The 17041-nt window shown below is 43.7% G+C and overlaps 1 protein-coding gene across 3 annotated transcripts in view; it reads right to left on the bottom strand.

Moving 5' to 3' along the window:
• Window positions 1–17041, bottom strand: part of DAAM1 (dishevelled associated activator of morphogenesis 1) — a 244376-nt gene that overhangs the window by 44986 nt on the left and 182349 nt on the right. For all 3 annotated transcript variants that reach the window (XM_084835994.1, XM_084836010.1, XM_084836003.1), the window contains exons 6-14: window positions 15974–16307; window positions 14948–15058; window positions 12983–13086; window positions 11927–11993; window positions 11066–11183; window positions 6789–6927; window positions 4952–5010; window positions 2487–2674; window positions 1585–1881 (exon numbers count right to left, since the gene is read on the bottom strand). In XM_084835994.1, coding sequence (XP_084692120.1) covers window positions 1585–1881; window positions 2487–2674; window positions 4952–5010; window positions 6789–6927; window positions 11066–11183; window positions 11927–11993; window positions 12983–13086; window positions 14948–15058; window positions 15974–16307 — 1417 coding nt within the window. The remainder of the gene's footprint in view (window positions 1–1584; window positions 1882–2486; window positions 2675–4951; window positions 5011–6788; window positions 6928–11065; window positions 11184–11926; window positions 11994–12982; window positions 13087–14947; window positions 15059–15973; window positions 16308–17041) is intronic.

Below are 17041 nucleotides of genomic sequence, written 5' to 3'. Positions count from 1 at the left end.
AAGCAAGCACATATCACGCCTGTGTTAAAAGAACTGCACTGGCTGTCTATTAGCTACTGAGCCATGTTCAAAGTTTTGTTGTTGACATACAAAGCCCTAAATAACTCTGGACCAGGATACCTAGCAGACTGCCTTCCTCTATATATACCTGGCCAACCCATAAGATCTTCAGAGGAGGCCTTGTTGGCTGTTCTACAACCCACAGAAAGCGGGGCCTTCTTACCAATGGTGCCCACCCACTGGAACATCCTCCCCCATACAGTTCAGGAGGTAGAAATGTTGTGTGCTTTACATACCTCCTGAAAATATACTTGTTTATGCAAGCTTTTAATTATCATAATGCTGCTCTATTTTATTGTTCTTTTATTATTTCTCTTGACCCTACACTTGTTGAAAGTTGAAATGTTTTAGCGTTGTACTGTACATGTATTTTTAACTGTGATTTTTAATTTTTGTATGTAAACTGGTTAGAGATTCTGCTATTTTAAGCAGTATATAAGTATTAGAAATCAACCAACCAACCAGAGTGGATCTTTTATAAGGCCATTGCCAGGATTGGGCCTAGGCTTTTTGTTTTGGTTTTGGACTGTGAATCAGATTCAGAGACAGAATTAGAAGAAGGTCAGCAGAGATAGGGTATGGGGGAGGACATTCCCCAAGACTCCCCAGGAGCCAGTGAAGAACCTTTCCAGGGGCTTATCGAGGAGGAGGGACAGGCTCAGAGACCCTCTTCCCTGCTCCCCGTGAGCACCCAGGCTCTGTTGGAGGGGGAGGGTGCTTCGGGATTGACAGATGCCAGAACTCACTGCCGAGTTAAGCGAGCGGAGTTGAGAGGAGGAGGTGGGAAGCATCACACCAGATTGACTGCCCAACAGAAGTTGTGTTGGGAGGATCCTCCCTGAAGGCAGCTCAGAAAAAAACATCCGGGCACGCTGAGAAACCTGTCCAAGGTTGAAAAGGCAATGAACTTGCTTTCAGTAACTCTCTTACCAAAAGATTTACTTTGCAAATTAGCCCTAGAAGACAGCTCTAAGCTTTTGTAGTCGCCTCAGATGTGGTATTAGCTGAATAAAGAGTTTGTGGATTGCACAGCAAGTCTCTGCTGCCTCATTTCTCAGAGGGAGGGCTTAGCATCCGTGACAGGCATGTGCACACATGCATTTCACAGCAAGCAAGCAAAGTTTGTGGATAAGGATGGAGAGAAGTAAGGAACACGGTGGGTCTGTCCAATTGCAGGGCCCAAGCTGATTTGCCGGGCTTACAGAGCTTGGTGGAAGAGGTGAGTGAATGGTGAGAAGAAAAAAAACTATCAAGGCTATAACCACTATAGCAGAGGTGGGGAACTGGTGGCCGTTCAGACATTGCTGGACTACAACTCCCACCATCACTTACCATTGGCCATGCTGGCTGGGGCTGATAGGAGTTGGAGTCCAACAACTGGAGGGCCACAGGTTCCCCATTCCTGCACTGTAGAACTCCAAAACGCCATGATTCATTCCCTGATGAATTCAACAGAGGTTCTAGTGTGCAGAGAGTCAGTAGCACTTATTAACACAAAATGGCAGATGGGAACAAACTCCTTACCTCAGGCAGCTTGCACCAGTTGAAGGACTTGAGAGCATTTGTGGGCTGTGGAATGTTTTTCCTTTTGAGCGCCGACCCCAGCGGTGCTCCTGGAGCTGGGGTCAGACCTCCGAGTGGAGGGGGCCCTGGCGGAGGAGGCGGACCACCAGGAGGCGGGGGTGGCGGGAGGATTCCTCCAGGAGGCGGCGGTGGCGGAGGAACTGGAAGAAGAGATCCTACCGAGGCTGTAGGTAAGGGGCCCCCAGGAGCACCGGGTGGTAGAGGGGGGGCCCCAGGGATCGGAGCACATACTGCTCTCTGTAAGGAAGAGAGAAAACACACTGTCATGACAGGAACTGCAAGGCAGCTTGAAGCACAAACAAGTGAGACAGCATTCAGGGTACCAATGATGGATCACTGTCTAAAGGTTATGCTCAAACCACCACTGAAACTGAAAACGAGAAAGAGAAGCAGGATCTGAAGTGGAGAAATTGAGGACTCTTCAAGTTGCGTTTGGGTTGTGGGTACGCTGCTTGCATAAATGTATTGTGTACTGCCTCTCAGTTTTATTGTTTGCATGATAGTTACACTCTACTTGTAAGGGTATGTCTTGCACACCACCCTGAAACCGATGTGGTTGAGGGGCAGTTTAGTGCTCCCAGTCAGTGCCACCATCTTGAATTCTCCTCTATGTATGAGAGGTCCTAGTTGGAATGAGCCAAGGGAACCTCACTTGGGCAGGGATGCCAACATTTGCCTTATGACTTTGACCACTTCCTCCCCTCAGTGACATGAGAGATCTTCTACTTTGCTGCCTCAAACCCAGTGTTATAGCCAAACCCGTTGTTCAACTGGACTACAAGTAATGTGGAGAATCTGTCACGTTTCCCCCATTAAAAGGAGAGCCTGTGGTCTGGTCTCACCCTGCTAAGTTCGTGGATCTGTGCTGTGAGGTCTGCTACTTGCTGCTTGACTTGTTTATGCTCAGACAGTTCTTTTTCTAGTTTTTCCTTCATCTTATTCAAAGTTTGCATCATCTCTTCTTTCTCCTGGGTCTTGACATCACACTCCCGTTCTTTCTTTTCCAACTTCTGCTGGAGCTCATGGTGTTCTTTTAAAAAAGGAAAGCAACTTAAATATGTCACAACTAATTATTTTGTTATTGGGATGTCATGGAAATGATGGCGGAGAAAGCTGTCCCTGTATTAAGTACCGGGACCAATAGGAGGAGGAACCCACAAGTAACAACAGCCCCATTGAAATGCATCCTATGAGCTCCCATTAATTTCAGTGAACCTTGTGTAGGAAAACATTCCCAGTTTGGATGGAGAAAATGTCACTAATAAATAGCCTTCTACACTTTAGGTAGAGACACAAAACTAACACACCAAATGAAAGCACAAGAAGGCTCTCAACAGGTTTACCCTGCGGTGTGCACTATTTTAATTGTGTTGGGGAGAGGGAAGGAAAAGATTCAGTTGCTACAAGCAGGAGGTGGAACGTATTTGTTCAGGAAACGGTAAATTTATTTATTATTATTATTAAATTTAAATTTATTAATCGCCCATCTGGCTGGTCACCCATAATTTCCTTGAGGGATCATAGCTCAGTGGAAGGGCACATGGCTTAAATGAAATGCCTTTGCATGGAGAAGGTCACAGCTTCAACCCCCATCTTATTTGGTTAAAAAAGGACCAGATAGCAGGTGTTTATTTATTTTTATTTATTACATTTATATCCCGCCTTTTTTCCTCCTTAAGGAACTGAAGGCAGCATGCATAAGCCTCCTCCTCTCCATTTTAGCCTCACAACAACCCTGTGAGGTAGGTTGGGCTGAGAGTCTGTGACTGGCCCAAAGTCACCCACTGAGTGACTTTGGCCGAGTGGGGACTAGAACTTGCATTTCCCGGATCCCAACACACTAACCATTGCACTAAACCACTACTGGTCCATCTAGGTGTGACCTACTCAAACTTGTAGTGGCTCTCTGGGGGTTTTTCAATAGCCAGTGTGGTGTAGTGGATGGAGTGTTGGACTGGGAGTCGGGAGATCTGGGTTCTAGTCCCCACTCAGCCATGGAAGCTCACTGGGCCATGGAAGCTCTCAGCCTGATCCATCTCACAGGGTTGTTGTGAGGATAAAATGGAAAGGAGGATCATCTATGCCGCCTTGTGCTCCTTGGAGGAAAGGCAGGATATAAATGGATATAAATGAATAAAAAAGAGTATTCTGAGGATAAAATGGAAAGGAGGAGGATCATCTATGCCACCTTGGGCTCCTTGGAGGAAAGGCAGGATATAAATGGATATAAATAATAAAAAAAGAGTATTCTGACCCGGAATAAATAGTCTGTCTTGGAAAAGCGTTCTATATTACTAGAAGCTTAATGTACGGCTGGAAAAAGCATCTATTGGGGATTCCCCCACCCCCTTTTGAGTGTGTAGGAAAATTTGCCTTGTGGAAAAAGATTTCAATTGGTGGTTCTTGACATTCTCTTAAATCCTATTATCATTTGATGTAAGAAAAGACAACCAGCACAAAAAACAGGGATGAACTCTGGCCAGATAAAACAGCATTCTTTCCTTCTTCTAGATTGTGCTCATAGGGCATAAGTTAGACTACTTCCCCTGCACACATGTAGACTTTTTGCAGTTCAATATGGGGAAGGATCATTCACAGGAATCCACTCGCAAAAGCAACCAATCAATCAGCCAAAGAGAGTTTTTTGGTATCCCGCTGCCCTGCTTCCACTCCTAGAAGTTACTCCTTTCCTGATAAAGATTACCTCAGGAAGTTTTAAAACACTGGTTTCTTCCACCTATGCTAGCAAAAGCATGTTTTCTTCCAAAGAATACTAAAGGAAGTTAAGATTGTGCAGTCCGGAGGTCTGGACGAAGGTGAAAATGTACTAATTTATAAGTTAACAAATTGCTCCTTAAATCCCCACTTCAGGGGTTCCCTACTCCTCAACTCCAATATTTAGACTCCAAACCACCGACACAGCTCAAATCTGCCAGCTATCCTGTGGTATGTTCTGCCCACACAGCTAGAATGAGATGAGGTTCTGGGCCTTCCACCTCTATGATGTCACTTCCTCTCACAACTACATATATGCAAGGAGTTGCCTTAAGCGGAGAAACCGCAGTTCCCTCTGACCTACAGCCCTGACTGGGTCTGGCTCCCCAAGGCCTTGGGGAGAGATTCTTCCCAGCCCTGCTTACCCAAGTTCCTTAAACAAACCATCTGCTCCATCATTGTCCTGTGGCCCTTCTATATACACACAAAGGCCTGGTTGCCATGGTTACCCTTCATCTACTCTATCTCGTACACAACCCTCTTTGGGAAGCCCTGGCTTAGGTCACAAGGATTTTATATTTTCCTCATTCACCTTTCCTCATTTTTTCTGCTTGTTCTTTCCATTGTTTCACTTCATTTTCATTAACCAACCTGGAAAGAAAAGAGCACAATCCCTCATGAAAACAATAAGCACCGCACACTTAGCAAGCACAAGACTCCAAACCAAGGATTAGGTAAAGCCCAGAAGATTGCATCCATATGTATTTGTTCAATCAGTTCATTTCCCTCCTACAAAGCATTTTACAATGGTAAGGTTTTTTGTTTATATGTCGCTACCTTGAAAGCTATTCATAAAGGTTGGACTCATTAAGTATTGCCAGATTTTTCAAAGAGCAGTTCGTTTTACCCACAAGAGATTAGGGGGAAAGCATTGACATCCTGCATCCTAGCCATCGGCTGAGGTACTAGAACGCTATGGAATGTTCACAAACACCCTTCTTCTAGGGGTGAAGGTATCAGCAATGAAATGTTGGCAAATAAACACAGATTCTATGAGGGTATGTAAACCTTTCAAGATAGCAACTGAATTGCAGGACTAGGCGCAAGTTATACAATGACATGGTCTGCACAATCACTGCAGCCCACCGTGGTTTATGTAAGCCATGATGAGTTGCAGTTCCCATGGGTGCCAGCTTGCCTATTCAAGCCCTGGCCACAGCTTGTCGTGTTGTCTGAACTCAGGCAGCAGGGGTTGTTTGAGGGTTAAATAACCCTCAGATAACCTATGGTCTGTTGTAGGGTTTTCAAGGGTTGTTTAACCCTCAAACAACCCCTGCTGCCGGGGTTCCGACAACACAACAAACCATGGCAACCCTCTACCAGGGGTTGACCCACCTGTCCATGCCACAACTCATTGTGGCTTAAATAAGCCATGGTGGGCTGTGGTGATTGTGCGAACCAGCCCAACCTGTGTGGTTGGCTAACCACCATGAATGGGGGTAGGGGGGGAGAGAAAATAAAAGGACGTTTTTTTCCTGATGATACTTCCCATGGTCCTAATTAACAATGCATAATTTACTTATGGAATTAACTGCCACAGGTTGCGGAGCTGGCCTCTACCTTTGATGGCTTTATAAAGTATGGTCTATCAGCAAATATTGGCCATGAGGGCTATAGATGGAAACTTCATATTCATAGGCAGTATGGCACTAATTGCTAGTAGCTCAGGGGCAACAGTGTGGAAGACAGGGCATGAACTATTGCCTTTACCCCCTGCTTGCAGCCTTCCTGGAGGCATCTTGTTGGCCATTATGGAAGGCAGGATGCTTGACTGGATGGACATTTGACCTGATCTAGCAAGGCTCTTCTTATGTTCTTATTTGTATGGTCTTACAGGCCCCTTATTCTATGATTCTAGGTATGCCCCAGAGCCCAACCAAGAGTGTGGGAAGCTGCGGTCAAAATACCTTTTATATTTGTAATAATCATGAAACACATTTGCTGTTATCAAGGTGTAACAAAAGGTAAATTGATTAAATTGGGAGGGCTCCTGCCCTGAAAGGTAACCTAAAAATATTTTAAATTAAATAAATAGAATAAATAAGCTGAATGCCCTGTTCCCATTTAAGGGATTACAAAACTCTCCTGTGTTAAGAGTTGTATGGGGTAGTATCCAATGTTAGTTCTACATAGAGTAGACCCATTGAAATGAATGGGACAAGTTAGTCATGACTAATTTAAGTCTCAATCATTTCAATGGGTCTACTCTAAGTAGGACTAACACGGGATACTACCCCATGGTGTTTTAAAGAAAAGGAAAAAAAGGCTGCTTCAGGACACACATCCCAAACCCCACAAAACAGAGAAAATGCCAGTTAAGAAAAAAGCCATTTTTCAGTCTTAGCATTCAGTTCAGAAAGAGCTCTTACATTCGGACAACATTTTTAATATTAAAGTTCTCCAAGGGTGTCGAGTCCGGGTCCTGGCCTTTGTCATTCTGGATTACTATTTGCTGTATAATACGGTCCAGCAACAACCAGTACTGGACAGTGTTGCCATTTCTCTTATCTAAAAAGAAGAAAAATATAGTGATGAATATGGAAGTGTTAGGCAATGTGTTCTGGAAGGAACTAGAGTTCTAGTTGCAAAATATTTTTAAAGCGAGGGTATTCTGTTATCAATATCACTCTCCCATTAGTATGGTGGGTGTTTCAATATGCTAGGCACCAAGAAAAATGGGACTGGAGAAAAAAGCAGGACTGCATCTCAGCAGAGAATGGGGGGCCAGGCAGGGGGAGGAACGTGTGGAACATACAGCAAACTTGTGGATGTGAGTGTAAGAGTGTGGGGTGGGGGCAGGGGCAGGGAGTGGCGTCCTATACTGGGCATTTTTAAAGCTAAAAATGGAATGCATGTGTGTACTGGTTGCTTTTATTTTGAAGAAATGGCATCTGTGAGGCCTTGATCTGGAATATGTTCCTGATCCACATTGCTGGTGTGTGTGTGTATATGTGTGTGCATGTGCACGCACACACACACACACCAGTTTCCTGCTCAAAAAAATCTCCCCCTCATTTCATTTCTTTTATTAAATGTATTAGACACCTTTCTCTAAAAAAGATTCAAGGCATTTTACAGCAAGGGTTAAAAACATACAAGGAATTAAAACAATTTAAGACAGCTAAAAACTACTAAAATTAACCAACGCCCAGTAAAATTTCCAGATCAAGACACCCCGTCAGATGCTATCAAAATGGCTGGGAGAAGAGGAAAGTCTTAAGCTAGCGCTGAAAAGATGACAACGTTGGTGCCAGCTAGACCTCACCAGGGAGAGCAATTCCGCAGTCTCCGAATCAAAAGTGAGAAGGCCTTCTTCCTTTTTTGCCATCCTCTGAACCTCCCTCAGAGGAGGGTCTCAGGAGTTGACTGTAGTCTGAGTAGGTGCATACCTTGCCTGGCTCCCGTTTGCAGGAAACAGCACCATCAGGGGCAAACGGCAGCCACAGAGGGGACAATTTTCAGCAGGAAGCTGGCACTCCCCCGACCCCATCAGATCGAGGACACACATTTTGGATCAGAGCCACACAGCTGCTTTTTCTTCAAAATAAAACTTTAATCAGTATGAAAGTGTGAATAATGTAAGTTGTAGTTTGTCCAGCAGCTGACCAAATATTTTCCTTCAACAAGGAGGGGATGGAAAAACAACACGGACAGAGAGGAAAGTGGTGGATGCAGATAACAGAGATGGAGTTCCTTAAAACTAGGGATACTTGAGGAATTTGATCTTCATATAAGAAATTGTAAAATGACCTAACATGCACTTCTTGGATTACCGTGCCAGATTGGAACTTCACTCCCTAGCAAATTTTGCACTTTTCTGGATGTTGTGGCATGGTTCTTGGCAATTTAAATGTACCAAAAATAGACATTTAAATATGTATTTTGTGAGAAGATACATGTATTTTGTGTGAAGATACATGTTTACATTTACATCACAGTTTGTATTTTGAGAAGAGTTTTTCAAAACAAAAATTTGCAGATTAATGTGGAAATGTGGGTGCCAGTATGGTATAGTGGTTAAGAGTGTTGGACTGGGTCTCAGGAGATCCGCATTCTAGTCCCCACTCAGCTATGAAGCTCAATGAGTGACTTTGGGCCAGTCGCCAATTCTCACCCTAACCTACCTCACAGGGTTGTTGTGAGGATAAAATGGAGAGGAAGAAGGCCATGTAAGCTGCCTTGGGTTGCTTGCAAGAGGAAAACGTGGGAGATAAATGTAATAAATAAATAAATTGAAGGAATAATGGGTAAAAGCATGCAAAAAAAGAGAGAAGACATTAAACAAATGCACCCATCCCTATTTACAACATATACCTATTAATATCCCTTTATAAAAACTGAATTGTGTTCAAGTCTTGCTTAAGTGAAATATTTGCACAGGTTATGCCTGCAGAGACGAGTTTCACCATTAGCAGCCGGTGGTAGTGTTCAGTATTATAATGAAACCATGTATATATTGGGCTTACAGAAGCGGCTTGGAGAACATGTGAATAGCCTATACATGACAAATCACATAGTTGGGCTTCTAGTGCACATCTTCCAGTGGAAGAGGATGCTGTTTTTAGGGAAGGCTCTGAAAAACTGTCTTAAGAAATAGCACAGAGACCACATTAACAGCATGGATCAAAACGAATCAACATAAAATGTTGTAAGTAGGACAAGGACAGAAAATGATGTTGGGTTAGAAGACAGCTATGACATTCCAAGAAATTATCTGTACCTAGAAATGCCGAATCACTAAAATGGAATGGTGCTGCCCAAAAAAAGCAAGGAGGGAGGAAGAAAGGACAGGATAAACTATTTGGAAGGATGAATTCTATCTCTAGTATAACAGATACTAAGCAATTTTAGTTGACAATTCTGTTGCTTCAAGTTTCAAGTGCAAAATCATCTGAAAACTGTAGAGAGTCAACTATGTGAAATATTTACAGATGCAGTTCTTAAGGGAGGTTTTTTGGCAGAACAGGCACTGAATGGGGAAGAGGCCTTGGAAGAATTAGCATCCTTCAAAAGAATTTTCTAATTAAGACAGATGTTTGCATACTATATGTGCATTTGAGCAATCGACAAGTGCAGGTGCACGACAGGGAAAAGTTAAAAAAAAAAAAAAAGTGAAGACTTTCTCCTAAATAACTTCTTGGTAGAACAGGTATGGCCAAGGATGTGAAGTAGTAAGTGACAACTTGGAAACAATTTTTTGTGTGTGGTGAGGGAGGGAATCTCTGGGGTTACCCAGCACACAAAATTTGATCCAGTGTATCAGAGAGGGAAATCACACAAGAGGCTGAACTCCTATGAAAGCATGGACAAATCCAGAATAATTGGATATCATTGAAAAAATAGTTCATGCAGTTGATTAAAAAAAAGCATATTTTCCTGAATGCTCTAGGGGGCTGTGGAAATACCTTGTTTATCAAACTTTCTTGCACATATTGTTTCGGCCAGGAAAGAAACTCATGGCTGTTGCTTGGAATGGGATAGCAGCTGTGCTATTAAAGGGAGGAAGAACTGTACACAGTCAATTTAATCTACCTCTTATGCTGTCAGAAAACTCAGTGACTTGGATCCTAAGTTCCCATGAATAGAATTCAGCTAATACTGCTGAAGGGGGGGGGGGGGAGTGATTTTTGCCAATTCCTTCTCCCTCCCCCAACCCCGCCCCCCTGAAAACCTGCTCCAGGGGTTGGGGGACCCTCCAAAACACCATGGGAGGTGGCATGAGGGCCTGCAAAATGGGCACAAATCGGCTCTACCACCCTTCCTCCCGTGGGAGCCTCCACTGCATTGTATTCCCATCCTCAAGCAGAGTGAGTCTGCTTGAGGATGGGAAGGGCTTGTGGAAGGGCAACTCAACTTCTGCTTGTGGAAGGGCAACTCAATCCCATACATGAAAATGATGAGACTTACTTCTGAGTAGACATGTATAAGACTGCACTGTCAAAATCCAAACCAATGTTATCAGCCAACAGCATGGAAGCTACACAGGCTCAAAATGTACTATTATATTTGGGAAAAGCATGGCACCAGCTAATGTCCTCATGTAGTTGAAAGACTTCTAAGAGATTTCATGAAAACAGGGGACATTTTTATATTCTGGAGGTTGTTATTTTACTTCTTGGAGATTTCAGACAAATTTTCCTGGTAGTATCCCATTCCTTGAGTCATGCTGCAATTAGCAACTGTTTTGAAACATCGTCCAACTCTGGCTAATATTCATAGCACTCAGGTAGATGCAAAATCAAAGAGCAGATGTAGTCAGAAGATCTGAATAATATCTCCACCACAGAATAAGCTAAGAAGCCTTTTTCACTGCTTGGGACAGATGCTGTCCTTAAAGACTTGGTCCATATTTCTACTCAAGAGGGCCCCACCCCACCACTGATCAGTCCATTTTTCCACCTCCTAAGAGGGGATGAATGTAATACATTCTTTAGAATGAATGTAGTAGGTAGCCTAGAAATCTTGCTGCTTCCACAGAATAGTATAAAAGATTTAAGAAGTCCTCTGTAATAATCATTATGGAACATATTATAGCAACAGCATTTCCAACTTCACTCCAAGGATGCCAGCAGTCTGAAACCAGGCACCATCCTCAATTCCAAACAATCAGCTATGAGTGCAAGATAGAAACAACATATTTACTCACAAGGCATTTGGAGACAGTGGTGAAGGATAGACATAAAGTGCGGGTATGCTTCTGTATGAGTCAGCCTTTTTCTCGTGAGTTCGAACATCTGGGTTGCACTTTTTGTATCTATATGGACCTGTGTTGTTGTGATGGGGAAAAACAGTTGAGATAAAGCTTAATACTTCCAACACAGAATTATTGCTTGAAATTCCCACAGATAGTTAAAAGTTGCTGTTAATTGCACTTACTCCAGAACAGCCTCTATTCTGGATAGGTCTTTGCTGTGTGTGTGTGTGTGTGTGTGTGTGTGTACCTCTCTCTCTCTCTCTGTATATGTATATATGGGTTGATGGGTGTGCGCATATACCCACACAAAGAAATGTTAATAGCGAATGCCCAAAATTGGGCAACAGGTCAAAATTCACATGTGAATGTTGACAACCCCAGATAAGTTTTTGCGAGTGTGCAAGAACTCCAAGGTACATCAGTGAATGCTGCTGTTCACCTGACCTAAATGTGATATATGTCCAAAATGTGCCGAGAGATCTATCAGTTTTAAGGCATTAGCCAAATTCACCATGGATTTTAGGCATTCCAATGTGAATGCTGCCATTCATTTTAACGTACACCCTCCACACACAAAGAGGAGTGGGGTGATTCATTTATATTGCTGCTGAGCCAAAATGAGAGTGGGGCAGTTTGCAAAAGTGTTCACTGAAATGCCATTCACCCATTTTGGACACGTTTTCAAGGATCATTGCAAAAGGGCTGAGATATAGTTCAGTTTCTAGTGTGTTCCCTGATTGGCTAGAACTCTTCCTTTTTCATTCCAACAGCAGCAAAAAATAGCACCAGGGAAGTGAGGATATACATACATACCAGCTCAAACCTTTTGGCAAACTCCAATTCATCTTCATTTCTGAGCATTTCAAAAAAGTCTAAATGTCTGGGAAGGAGAGAAAGAAGAAGAGACAATTAAAAACATATTTATTGCGATCAGTTATTGAAGCAATTTTGTCAGCTGACTTCAAAAGGTTATATGCTGCTTAGTAATTTCTACAGCAGGCGAGCCATCTATTGACATTTCATTCCAAAAGGCTTACGGTCCTTATGTGAAATTCATCCTCTTAACAACTCTGCAAAGTATCCAATTCCTGCCCAAACTTAGACACAGGAACAAAAGTGACAGAACCTGCCACCATCCAAATTTACATGAGGCTATGACTCTATTTATTTATGTCTTTATTTATTCATTCCCCTACCTGGTGTTCTCCAGATGTTTTGGACTACAGCACCCACAATCCCTGATCATTACCTAGGCTGGCTGGGGCTGATAGAAATTTGAGTCCAAAACATCTGGAGGAAACCAGTTTGGGTGAAGCATTTGAGTGCTCCACAACGAGGCTCCTGTTGTCCATCATTCAAGCCACAAAGAAAGCTGCTTTTCCATTTTCAGGGTTTATTGTGTACCATTGGTGTACATGGAAGTTTTCGGCTTTTAGTCTAGATCAGAGGTAGGCAACCTGTTTGGACCCGTGGGCACAGTTGACAATTTGAGGAAGTGTCCTAAGTACCACCATAAAATGGCTGCCATGGGAGGCGTGGGTAGTTACAAAGACAAGTAACCTGCCCCAAAGACTGAGGACAAGGCAGAGGTGGGGTCTGAGCCTCAACACACTAAATAGCTCCTTTGAACCCACAGCTGGTGAAAAAATATATTAATCTTTTTTTTAAAAAGTGGGAGGGGTAGGGCACCTTGTGGGGCACAAGGAAAGATGTGTAGGGGCTCACTGGTGCCCCCAGGGACCATGTTGTCTACCCCGGTCTAGATATATGCCTCTTTTATTTCCAATAAGGCATAAAATCCAGGGAGAATGAAAAGGGGGGAGATGGATAAAAAACACATGACAGTCCAAATGAACCAAGTAAACTTACCTATCTAATGTGGAATTTTCATGCTCTCTTAATTTGTCAATTACAGGCTGGATTCCAAGCATAAGGAATTCGTATCTAAGGTGGAGTCTGAAGTCCAGACTTTCCTGGAAAAGAGGAAAGGGGGTGGGATGGGGAGACCTTTCAAAGATTGCACTTCTGCTAAAATTAACTTTTGGATAGTTTTACATTTGCAACAGCAGTATAACTTAAGATGTGGCAGGTGGGAGAAAGTTTCTTGAAGGGAATTCAGTTCTTGGGGTCCCAGCAGCATGGTACATTGGTAGGTGGATGAAATGGGAATGAATTCCAGAATTTAGGCAGGGAAGATGACCTTTTCACACTCTGTTCCCCCCTTTGCCCTGCTGCACCTGTTCTGCCCCGTGGCACAGTAGACTGGTTTGCATGATCACCACAGCCCATCGTGACTTTATTTAAGCCACAGTGGGTTGCAGCATGTGCAGGTGGCCATTTTGAATATTCAACTCCCGGTGGGAGATTGCCATAGTTTGTTGTGTTGTCCGAACCTGGGCAGCAGGGGTTGGCTTAATCCTCAAATAACCCTAGCTGCCTGGATTCGGACGATATGACAGACCATGGCAACCCCCCACCCCTGTCAGAAGTTGAATATTCAAAATGGTCGCCCACATGTGCCACAACCCACCATGATTTAAATAAGCCATGGTGGGCTGTGGTGATTGTGCGAACCAGGTAAGTATTTCTTCTGAATGTTAAAAACACAAAAGAGTTTCCAGAAGAAGAGTTAGCAGAGCTTAAGCAAGGATTACTGGCCTGGGGGTGAAGGTTGCATACCTTCACAGAGATGGACTAATGGTGACAACAATAAGTGGAAGGATTGGGGCATATTTGGCTTAAAGACAGCAGTCACTGCACAGTTGCCACATCAACCAGCAAAAGGAGAGACGGAGAGTAGCTTTAGACCAGGGATGGGGAACATGTGGCCATCAAGTTGTTGTTGTTGGACTGCAGCTCCCATCATCCCTTACCATTGGCTATGCTAGCTAGCTAGGGCTGATGGGAGATGCAATTCAACAACATTCAGAGGGCCACACATTCCCGACCCTTGCTTTATACAGAAGAGGACGGTCCAAAGCTCAGCGGTAGAGACCCTGTTTTGCATGCAGAAAGTCCCAGGTTAATTCCCCAGGTAGGCATCTCCAGGTATGTCTAGGAAAGACTCCTGCCTGAAACCCTGGACAGCTGTCGCCAGTCAGTGTGGACAACATTGAGCTAAGTCAGTTTCCTATTTTCCTATGACGTTATGGAACATGTGGGAAATGGACACAAACACACACACACATGCGCACGCACGCACGCACACACACACACGCTAAGATATTTCTGCTTCCTGTTTTCCAGCATCTCTATTCCCTGAAATTAGAGTTTTTTCATCTTCTCAGTGAGGATATGCACAATTTGTCTTTGCAGTGACAGCATGCACATCTCTCGTGTGGGAGAAGGAGGGAGGAACAATACACAGAAGTCTGTGGGAAACAAAACCTCATGAGCCACTTATACTTCTTCTCCCCTCCCCATCCCCCAAGTGCTTCAAGAATTGGGGGGAGAGCCCGGCAGGCCCCAAGACATAAGGAATGCAAAACAATTATTTCATGTTGCCCCAGACTTTCTCAGGTGTTCCGTGAAAAAAGTAGCAGCACTGGGGCACTGAGCCCTTCGCTAGTCTTGGGACCAGTGGTAAATACCTAGAGGTTCGGCTAACGGGCAGTATAGAAATGTAAGTAAGAAATAAATAAATACTATGCCAGCCTCTGAAGCTGGGCCTCCCCATGCCCTCCCCACAATTCTGTGATGCTCAAAATCTGTTCTCAGCAGCAGGACAGCCAGCATGGGCTAAGGGACCTCAATGGGAAGTTTCAGCCACTACTTGCAGAATGCTTGCTCAAACCCATGTATTTACACACACCTGCCTCTAGCTTCCAAACTTACCACTCCAGCTCCTTGGCTTAGAACTGCATTGATAAAGGACATAATAGCCGTCTTGAGGCTCACTTCATCCCGGTATCGCCCCGTACTTCTATCCAGGTCATTTATTAATGTCTGTGGAATACAAGGTTTTTGATTATTAAGGTCTGTGGAATACACAGTTGGGTACAGAAGAGCAGGAGGGAAATACTATCAGTGTAAACTAGCTACATTTTAAAAAACTATGCATTTATTGGTAGGCTTTGTTTTTATTGATTTTAATTGGCAATCTCTGTTTTTATGGATTTTATTGAGTGTGTTTTTATGGATTTTATTGAATATGTTTTAATGGATTTTTATTGTATCCACTTTGTGTGGTTTTTATCTAGAACACTGCCTTGAGAGGGTCCCACTCATAAAGGTGGCCTAAATAGAGGATCCAAAAAGTATCACATACACACACAAATAAACACACACAGACACACACATACAGAACTAACCTGCCCGTTCTAAGAAACTGGCTAAATAATTTTGCATTGCTGTATAGAATCACATAAGCTTCCAAGCTAAGTAGCTATAATTCAATGTAAGAAAGATCATAGTGGGTTTGATATATGGTAGCTTCGAGGCATACCTCAGGTGTTGCTCATTGTCAGGGATGTCCCTAATTAGATTTTTAAAAATATATATAAAAGCAGCCCCTAAGTTAAAAGGCCAATTACATTACGTACAACCCTATTTTAAGATTGCCTCAAAATGCTTTCTTTTGTACCTAGGAAAGCAAATACCGGAGACAGAGGATCATTTTTAGGGAGATTTTGAAGGAGACTTGAAAGAGATGGCTTGATCTACTTTCCACTTTGGTAAAAGAGGCTTTGCAGGTTTCTGTATTGTTTCAAAAGCCTGCAAACCCTGTTGGTCAGACATAACACAGGACAAAAGGAATGCGTCTATGCTGTGGGAAGGAAAATGTCTGTCAAACCACTTTCCAGGACTGTCTGTCATTCTCCAACATACAACCAACTTACATAGCAATGGGACACTCCATACCTGGAAGCGAGTCCTTTCACTGGCATATTTTTGGTAATGGACCATGGCCTCCAGTACCTTTTTGTGACCCCCAGGAACCAGGCACACAGCGCCCATGATTTCCAGCACTGCCACCTTTGTCTTAATGTTTTCTGTGCTCAGACTCTGAGCTATGACATTAATACTCTCTGAGTGGGCCAGGACATGAGCTCTCCCGAGAGAGTTGTTCATCAGTGCTTTGATGCATCCAATGAGAGAGGTATGTATGCGAGATTCGGAAGTCTCATAGTCCATGCTCTTCAGGAAGTTCAGAATGCACGTCAAGCCATCCAGGTCGATGAATCTGGTGACAAACCTGTCAGGAAAGATAGATAAATATGGGCATGTAACTCAGGAAGAAAGGTTGGGATTATTAGAGCAAGGGTGTTTGACCCAGTGTAGGCTAGTAGCTCTGATGTCACTATGGCACTGAATTTGCTCCTGTTTCAGTCAGAACCAGTCAGAACTATAATAGGGCTATCCAAGTTCTGACTGAAACCCGGAGTGGATTCACTGCCCCGCTGACATTGGAGCAACCAGCCTCCACTGGTTGCTCAGTTCTATAGGTCAAATCCAGCTGGGGGGGGGGGGCAGATGGCATGCCCCCTTCCCTTGGCACTTCCCCCTTTCCCTGACCACTAAATGTTTGGTGGTTTCCAAATGAACTGCTTCATGACAGGATCAATGGTTTTTGTTTTTGCTAATGTTACTTTATCACAGGGGTGTTGAACCTTAGGCCCGAGGGCCAAATCCATCACTCTAGGGCTCCTCAGATGGTCATACATAAGAACAGAAGAAGAGCCATACTGGATCAGACCAAGGCTCCATCTAGCCCAGCATTCTGTTCACACAGTGGTTAAACAAACAGCTGTCAACCAGGAATCCACAAGCAGGACACGAGTGTGACAGCACTCTCCTGCCAACGCCCCCCAGAAACCAGTGTATACAGGAATACCACTAGGTCAAATCCAGCGGGGGGGGGGATGGCATGCCCCCTTCCCTTGGCACTGCCACCTTTCCCCTGACTGCCAATTGTTTGGTAGTTTCTCA

This window comes from Heloderma suspectum, chromosome 1 (assembly GCF_057233095.1).
Source record: "Heloderma suspectum isolate Gila_16-S chromosome 1, 16-S_ref, whole genome shotgun sequence".
Lineage (NCBI taxonomy): Eukaryota > Metazoa > Chordata > Lepidosauria > Squamata > Helodermatidae > Heloderma > Heloderma suspectum.
This window is presented reverse-complemented; position numbering and strand designations above follow the sequence as displayed.